The sequence below is a fragment of the Triticum aestivum genome, chromosome 1D (genome assembly GCF_018294505.1).
Source record: "Triticum aestivum cultivar Chinese Spring chromosome 1D, IWGSC CS RefSeq v2.1, whole genome shotgun sequence".
In the NCBI taxonomy this organism is placed as follows: Eukaryota; Viridiplantae; Streptophyta; class Magnoliopsida; order Poales; family Poaceae; genus Triticum; species Triticum aestivum.
In genome coordinates, this window is record NC_057796.1 from 195,335,784 (window position 1) to 195,344,947 (window position 9,164).

At 54.6% G+C, this 9,164-nt stretch overlaps 1 protein-coding gene and 1 pseudogene across 1 annotated transcript; both read left to right on the plus strand.

Moving 5' to 3' along the window:
* Nucleotides 1–39: 39 nt before the first annotated feature.
* LOC123180932 (L-type lectin-domain containing receptor kinase SIT2-like) lies at nt 40–2,562 on the plus strand (annotated as a pseudogene).
* Nucleotides 2,563–2,750: 188 nt separating this feature from the next.
* Nucleotides 2,751–5,646, plus strand: LOC123180931 (L-type lectin-domain containing receptor kinase SIT2-like). Its single transcript, XM_044593119.1, has one exon. It carries the CDS (start codon nt 3,270–3,272, stop codon nt 5,433–5,435), a length of 2,166 nt encoding a protein of 721 aa, XP_044449054.1. The 5' UTR covers nt 2,751–3,269; the 3' UTR covers nt 5,436–5,646.
* Nucleotides 5,647–9,164: the final 3,518 nt, after the last annotated feature.

A 9,164-nucleotide genomic window follows, 5' to 3' on the forward strand; every position in this document is an offset into this window, starting at 1 on the left:
TTCCTTGTGTTGTGTCAGCGTGATCTCACTCAGTTGACTTTATCCTTGTGTCGTGTCAGAGAGAGAACCAAAAACAAAGTGTTAGTTACTTCCATCTTAAAGGTCTGCTTGGATGCTTGGTTGTCTTGATCGCACTTTTCAAAGGAGGAAAAAGACTTGCTACCTGGGAACAAGGCAAAAAAATGTGCTATAAAGTCCATAAAACTACTGCTACATAGCAAGAAAGAATTGTGTAGGCGACACAGAATTGACACGAGATGCGGCTCCAGCCTGTATCCGTTGTCTCCTTCCTCGTGTTGCTCCTCTTCCAGTTCCTCGCCGGCGGTGACGGGCACTTCATCTACAACGGCTTTGACGGTGCGCAGCTCGACCTTGACGGCATGGCCATGGTCGAGCCTGACGGCAAGCTCGCGCTCACCAACATCACGTCCCAGCTCAAAGGCAGCGCCTTCCACCCGACGCCCCTCCGCTTCCACGAAACCAACGGCACGGTCGCACGCTCCTTCTCGGCAGCCTTCGTGTTCGCCATTCTCACCGACCTGGTCACGGTGGGAGGGAACGGCCTTGCCTTCTTCATCGCGCCCACCAAGAACCTGTCCATGGCGTCGCCGAGCCAGTTCCTCGGCCTCTTCAACCCCCAGAACAACGGCAACGCGAGCAACCACGTCTTCGCCGTCGAGCTTGACACCATCCTCAACCCGGAGTTTCGGGACATGAGCAGTAACCACGTCGGCGTGGACGTGAACGGCCTGGCATCCGTCGTGGCCGAACCTGCAGGCTACTACGACGACGACACCCGCGATTTCAGGAACCTGACTCTCATCAGCGGCGATGCCATGCAAGTCTGGGTGGACTACGACGGCCGATCCACGGTGCTCAACGTGACCCTCGCGCCCGTCGAGGCGCGCAGGCCCAAAAAGCCCCTCATCTCCGTCACCGTCGACCTCTCGCCGGTGCTGAACGGCACGGCGTACGTCGGCCTCTCGTCGTCGACGGGGCCGTTCCGCACGCGCCACTACGTGCTGGCTGGAGCTTCGCGCTGGACGGGGCAGCGCCGCCGCTCGACTACTCAAACCTCCCCAAGCCGCCCCGCATCGGCGACAGCAAGCGACGGTCCAAGGCGCGCGACGTCATCCTTCCGGTGGCCACTCCGATCCTCGCGCTCGCGGTGGTCGCCGGCGTCTCCCTGGTCGTGTGGCGGCGGTTGCGGTACGCGGAGCTGAGGGAGGAGTGGGAGGTGGAGTTCGGGCCACACCGGTTCGCGTACAAGGATCTGTACCGTGCCACCGGCGGCTTCGACGGCAAGCACCTTCTCGGCGTCGACGGCAAGCCCAGCTCCCGGCGTCCAAGAAGGAGGTGGCCGTGAAGGTCGTCGTGTCGCACGACGACGCGAAGCTGGGGATGAAGCAGTTCGTCACCGAGGTTGTCAGCCTCGGCCGCCTCCGGCACCGCAACATCGTGCAGCTGCTCGGCTACTGCCGGCGTAGAGGCGGGCTCCTCCTGGTTTACGACTACATGCCCAACGGCAGCCTGGACAATTGGCTGTACGACCGGAACGCGACGCCGCTGGGCTGGGCGCAGAGGCTCAGCGCCATTAGAGGCGTCGCGTCCGGCTTGCTGTACCTCCACGAGGACTGGGAGAAAGTGGTGGTGCACCGCGACATCAAGGCGAGCAACGTGCTCCTGGACGGCGAGATGAGCGCGCGGCTCGGCGACTTCGGGCTGGCCAAGCTGTACGACCGAGGCACCGACCCGCAGACTACCAGCGTGGTGGGCACCATGGGTTACCTCGCGCCGGAGCTGGCGTGCACGCGGCGGGTCACGCCGGCCACGGACGTGTTTGCGTTCGGAGCGTTCGTGCTGGAGGTGGCCTGCGGCCGGCGACCCATCCAGCACGGCGCGGCCGACGACAACCGGCTGGTGCTCGCGGACTGGGTGCTGGAGCGCTGGCACAACGGAGACGTCACGGACACGGCGGACCCGCGGCTCTGCGGCGCCTATGATGTCGAGAGGAGGCCGCGGCGGTGCTCAGGCTGGGCCTGGTGTGCTCCCACCCGGCGCCCGCCGCGAGGCCGTCGATGCGGCAGGTGGTGCAGTACCTTGACGGCGACGTGCCGATGCCCGAGCCGGCGCCGACGTATCGGAGCTTCACCGCGGCGGCCTTAATGCAGAACGCCGAGGGCAACGACTCCTACGTTGCTTCATACCCGTTGTCTTCGGCGACTAGCGTCGGCGCATCCTCTGTTCTCTCCGGGAGGTGATGTACGAAGGCCGCCCCCTGCCTCCCTGGCACCAACATAGGAGCACGCTGCCAGGGATCACAACATCTTCTGATCCTTTTTTTAGATGAACATCTCCTGATCCCTGGCAACATCTTTTCTTTTTTTTTGGATAGCAAACCGCTCATTTGTGATTGTTAACGGATTTTCGGTAGACAATTTGTGAGTCCCGAACTTTTTTTGGGTGTGTCTAGGTCACATCTATATGTGCTCTAGTTATTGCACATCTAAGTGAGTGAATCAAGTATAAAGAGGAAAAAGAAAATATCGACACGAATCTCAATGTAAGATCAATGACATAGGACTTAGATGTGCAATACTTATGGCACATCTAGATGTACTTTAGCAAAACTGTTTTTTTAAGGGTTTTGAGTGACAGCGGCGGCGCATGGGTGATTCAATCTCCAGGGCGCATCATACATGATCTTCACCCGCGACCTCCACCATTGGCCAGCTCCTGCTCATGTTCGCGTACTGTTCCGGAGCAAGTTTGTGTGTGTGTGTGTGTTTTTTTAAGGGACGGACAGTGACACACCCGACCCTGTGTAAATCCACACCGGTGGTTATTTTTTTGAAACGACACCGGTGGTTATCAATGAACACGAGGTTGCCCGTGCCGCCGGCGGAGAAAAAGGCAGCGCCCAGGGGCCAGGCGCACAAATCGTGCGAGAGCAAACGTTGAATAAATCGACTGCGACTTGTATCAACAAATTTATTTTGCGGGAAGACTTGTATCATATTCAGACGATTGTCAAACAACAAATCCAATACAGTGGCACCCACTTGCCAGCCAAGGGATCTCTCTGTTGATTATTTCCAGTCCTAAAATTCAGGAGGAAAATTTTGACGAAATTTAGTGCGAAATAGATGTGCGTCAGCATCACGTTGCAGTCACGTACTCACACCCACTTGCCAACCAAGCCGCCATGGCGCGCAGGTCGCTCTCCTATCATGGTGTCCATCTTTCCCTGCTAGCTAGGTACAGTACAAATGGCAGGTTCCTTGCAGCCAACAGTAACCCAGGCTAAACTAAACTTTATGCAACATCAAGTATTAAGTACGCCTAATCCTTGTGTTGCTTGTGACTTGCGTACAAGTGCGGCGGTCAAAGTTGAGGTGACCACGCGACAAGCGTGCAGCGCGAGGGCACCATGCTTCCTACTCGCAAGTTTGTTGTTGCTGCTGCTCGCCCAGCTGCTTGTGGCAGTGGCCGGCGTCGAGTTCGCCTACGAGGGCTTCCCCGCCGCCGGGCTGGCGCTCGACGGCATAGCAAGCGTCACGCCGGATGGGCTGCTGCTGCTCACCAACGACACCGACTTGAACCTAGCCCACGCCTTCCACCCGGCCCCGCTCAGGTTCCACCGGACGTCCTCCTTCTCGACCACTTTCGTGTTCGCCATCGTGTCGGAGCTCGCCGACCTGAGCACGAGCGGGTTCGCGTTCCTCGTCGCGCCGACCAGCAGGGACCTGTCTTCGGCGATGGCGGCGCAGTACCTCGGACTGTTCAACGGCAGCGACAACGGCGACGCGCGGAACCGCGTCTTCGCCGTCGAGCTTGACACGGTGCGCAACCCGGAGTTCGCGGACATGAACGACAACCACGTCGGCGTCGACGTCAACAGCCTCAACTCCTCGGCGGCTGCCATGGCAGGCTACTACGACGACGCCACCGGCGCGTTCCGGAACTTGAGCCTGGCAAGCCGGGAGCCCATGCAGGTGTGGGTGGACTACGACGCTGCGGCGACGGAGATCACCGTGGCCTTGGCCCCAGCGCGGTCGCCCCGGCCCAGGAGGCCGCTCCTGACCACAAGGATCGACCTCTCGATGGTCGTCGCCGACACGGCGCACGTCGGCTTCTCGTCGGGGTCCAGCATCGTGCTGTGCAAGCACTACGTGCTCGGCTGGAGCTTCAGCCTGGACGGCCCCGCTCCAGCGCTCGACCACGCCAAGCTGCCGACGCTGCCCCGCATTGGCCCCAAGCCCCAGTCGAAGACGCTCGCCGTCGCGCTGCCGATCGTCACCACGGCAGCCGTCCTCGCCGCGGTCGGCATCGGCCTCTTGTTGCTCCGCCGGCGGCTCAGGTACGCGGAGCTGCGCGAGGATTGGGAGGTGGAGTTCGGGCCGCACCGGTTCGCGTTCAAGGACCTGTACTACGCCACCGCCGGGTTCAAGGACAAGCGGCTGCTGGGCACCGGAGGGTTCGGGAGCGTGTACAGGGGCGTGCTCCCGGGGTCCCGTACCGAGGTCGCCGTGAAGAGGGTGTCACACGAGTCGAGGCAGGGGTTGAGGGAGTTCATCGCGGAGGTGGTAAGCATCGGCCGGCTCCGGCACCGCAACCTCGTACAGCTGCTCGGCTATTGCCGGCGCAGAGGGGAGCTCTTGCTGGTATACGATTACATGCCACATAGCAGCCTCGACAAACACCTGCACTGGCACGGCCCTGCTCTGGACTGGGCGCAGAGGCTCCGGATCATCAGAGGCGCTTCCGGGCTGCTGTACATGCACGAGGACTGGGAGCAGGTCGTCATCCACCGGGACATCAAGGCGAGCAACGTGCTCCTGGACGGCGAGATGAACGGGCGGCTCGGCGACTTCGGCCTGGCGAGACTGTACGACCATGGCGCGGACCCGCAGACCACGCATGTGGTGGGCACCATGGGGTACCTGGCGCCGGAGCTGGTGCGCACTGGCAAGGCGACGACCCTCTCCGACGTGTTCGCCTTCGGGGCGTTCCTCCTGGAGGTCGCCTGCGGCCGGAGGCCCATCGAGGAGGAGGAGGAGGAGGACGTCTACGGCGACGACGACCGCTTCGTGCTGGCGGACTGGGTGCTGGGGCACTGGCGGAATGGCGCCATCACCATCACCCGCGCGGTGGACGCGAAGCTAGGCACAGGGTATGACGCCGCCGAGGCGGACACTGTGCTGCGGCTGGGGCTGACGTGCCTCCACCCGTCGCCCGCGGCACGCCCGAGCATGAAACAGGTGATGCAGTACCTCGACGGCAGCGCGACGTTGCCGAAGCTTCCCCCGACGTACGTGACGGTCAACATGCTTGCGGCCATGGAGACACACCAGGGCGTCCTTGGCACGTGGGCGGTCTGGCGGTCGGCGTCCAGCGTCGCCACCATGTCTGACATTGGCCTCTCCGGCCGATGACTGGGGCAAGGTGATCAACACGTTACTAGGAAGATTGATCTGATGAATGTATGTTTGGAATTTGGATCTGGACATATGAGATTTCTATAGTTTTAATTAGGGCCTGTCTATGTCACATCTAGATGTGAGATAATACCTTACATCTAATGTGACATCATCTTAGTTGATTTTTTAGCACTTGTTTGTTGTTTTTCATTTTTGTTGTTGTTCAGCCCAGCGTCATTTTTGTTTTTGAGAATCACCAAGCACGACTAAAAAAAGAGGGCCACCCAGAGCATGTTCGCATGGGTCAGGCTTACCGCTGTTGCTGCTCCCTTGCTAATTGCTGCTAGTACTACTACAAACAGGCTTACCGCTGTTGCTGCTCCTTTGCTAATGCTACTAGTCGTCGTACTACTACAAACGACAGCTCGCGTCCCTTCGTGTTGTTGCTGCTAGTTGTACTACTATACTACACTACACTACGCAGCAACTCGCGGCCCTTTCTCTTGTTGTTGCTAGTCATACTACAACTCCACACTAAACGACAGCTCGTGTTTTTCTCTTCTTACGACGGAGATAATCTCGCTAGAATATTAGTTTTCATTCCAAAAAACATGTCAGAGATGAACACATTTTGATTTTTTTAAAAATTGATAAACACGAACAATTTTAGAACAAAATTTATGAATTTTGGAACATTTATTGAATCTTGTGAATTTATGAAAAAAGAAAAAATAATCAGAAAAAATAAAAAATGAGATCAATTTTTGAAAATAGAAAAATTAAAAGGAGAGAAAAACAAATAAAGAAAAATGATAAATAAAAAAATAGAAAACATGAACAAAACAAAACAAAAAACATATCGTAGCTACTTGAGTCGTCTCATCTACGGTTTGTTTGCTGCCGAGGGTGGACTTGCAATTGAGACAAAAAAAGTCGAACCCACAGTGGCAAGTCGAGGGTGGACTCGCAATTGGGATTAAAAAAGGTCAGACCCTAGTTGTGTGTTGTGTTTAGACTTGCAACTGAAACAAAAAAGGTTGGGCCCCAGTTGTGAGTTGAGGGTGGACTTGCAATTAGGACAAGAAAAATGTTGAGCCCCAGTGCGAGTCAACGATGGACTTGCGACTGAGACACAAAAAGGTCGGGCCCCAGTTGCGAATCGACAGTGGACTTGCAACTGGTTGTAAAAAAATCGGGCTGCAACTGCGAGTCGAGGGTGGACTTGCAACTCGGACAGAAAAGGTTGGACCCTAGTTGCAAGTTGAGGGTGGACTTGCAACTCGAACAAAAAAAGTTTGCCCCAGTTGCAAGTCAAAGACGGACTTGCAACTTCGACAAAACAGGTTGGGCCCGAGTTGCGAGTCGAGGGTCGACTTGCAACTTGGACAAAAGAAAAGTCTCGCCCTATTTGTGAGTCAAGAGTGCACCTGGAACTAGGACAAAAAAGGTTAGGCCCCGAATCGAGGGTGGACTTCCATCTGGAACAAAAAAGGGTCGGACCTCAGTTGCGAGTTGATGGTGGACTTGTAATTAGGAGGAAAAAAATGTCGGCCCCAGTTGCGAGTCAACAGTGAAATTGCAACCGAAAAAAATGTCGGCTCCCAGTTGCGACTCGAGGGTAGACTTGCAACTTGGACAAAAAAGTCGGACCCCTAGTTGCGAGTTGAGGGTAGACTTGCAACTGGGACAAAAAAAGTCAGGTCCTAGTTACAAGTCGAGGGGGTTGTAACTGGGATGAAAGAAAGGTCGGGCCCTAGTTGCGAGTCGATGATGGACTTGCAACTAGGAAAAAAGGTCGAGCCCCAGTTGTGAGTCGGCGATGGACTCGCAACTGGGACAAGAAAAATGTCAGGTCCCAGTTACAAGTCGACGATGGACTTGCAACTAGGAAAAAAAGTCGAGCCCTAGTTGCGAGTCGATAGTGGACTTGTAACTGGGACAAAAAATGTTAGGTCCCAATTGCGAGTCAAGGATGTACAGGCAACTGCGCCAAAAAATGATCGGACCCTAGTTGCGAGTTGAGGGTGAACTTGCAACTGGGACAAAAATTATAGGGATCAAAGGTCAGTCAGTGAGAAGATGGGGATAAGTTTCATCGTCGAACCCCTAAATGATGACATATATGGGCCCACGTGGGAAGAAAGACCAAAACATGATGACAAAAAATAAACAAGACAAGAGGACGCGCACAAAAAATGACGAGCTCACATGGACGCTCATGTTTTGGTTTATACGAACATTAAGGCAAACAAATTGGACAGTTATAGACATATATGAGCTAAAAATTCATCTAGATTGGATTTAGCAAATCTGAAACAAAAAATCTAGCTACACGGTCAAACCAAAAAAAACAAGAGGGAAAAAAGGCACATGGCTCTAGAAAAATCTAAGCCCACAGAGAAAAACCAATACACAAAATATAATAACGACCCACTAAAAAGAACATTATATCAGGCCTCACTGCTTCACGAGGGATAAACAGAAAACACGACGCAACGATAACGAGCACGACTCAGAAACACGTGTATCATCTAACAATATATGAGTTAGATGAAACATTGTTAACTCTCATTTAGATGAGAATTAGCAAACCAATCCAAAACGAGACCCCAGATCGCGCGACGAAAACGGCCCAACAAAGACGCATGCACAAACATGTCAACATGTAGACACCAATCACACGACGCGACACATAGGGCGCGTGACAAAAATAACCCGTGATCAGGATTTGCACGACATTCAAAGTGAACATATGACAGAGTGAAAACAAGTTCATAAATTTTAAACAAATAAATTAAGAAGAAAGGGAAAAGGGAAAAAGTAGAAAATAAAAAAATAAAAAAACATGAATTTAAAACTAGTTCATAATTGAAAGCAAATAATGAAATAGAAGAAATAAAATAAAACGGAAACAAACAAAAAACAAATACTAAGAGTCAAATGAAAGTGTACAAAAATGAGAAGAACTAGAATTGAGTCGTTGCACATACTTTTGAAAAGAAAATAGAGAAATGCAGCCTACGGTGAAAAAAAACTAAGGCACACTAGATGTGAGGCGCTGGAGAGAAATGTGCCTGGACTATAGACAAAAATGGCCTGCCAGCCCAATATCACAAAAAGAAAACACGACAACGGGCCGACCTCGTACGAGCAACAACCTGGACATGTGCTACGCGCGAGACAAGGCTCAACGAGCGAGCGCACCAGTCAGACCATCAGTTTTGCACAAATATTAAAGACAGATGATCCAACGACTCTAGACTTAAATGTGAGATAGTTATTTCACATCTAGATGTGAAATAGCAAATCTGTTTTACTTAACCTATGAAGATATGATTTCTTGGAATACTCGCGGGGGCTGCACCGCCGCCGGCTGCTGGCGCCGGGCGTGGTGCCCCTGCTATGCCAGGCCCTAGGCCGCCGGTGGGTGACGGGGCGGTGCATGGCTCTGTGGGACGCGGCGGTGGCTACCTGGGCGCTCGACCGCCGGTGCAGGCCCGGTAGTGCAGCCAGCGGCGGGTCGGGGCGGAGCAACCTACGCTCCTCGACCGCCGGCGCAGGGCTCGGCTACGGCTGCTGCTGCGGGCCGGGGCGGTACGGCCCAAGGATCGGGGCCGCCGCCCCAAGGGAACCAGGCTATGGCGCCCGACCTTCAACCTCGGGCTGCGCCGCCTCACTACATCGTGAGGCCGCCGCAAAAGCGGCCTGGGCCGGTGCAGACGCAGGCACACCGCCTCAAAACGT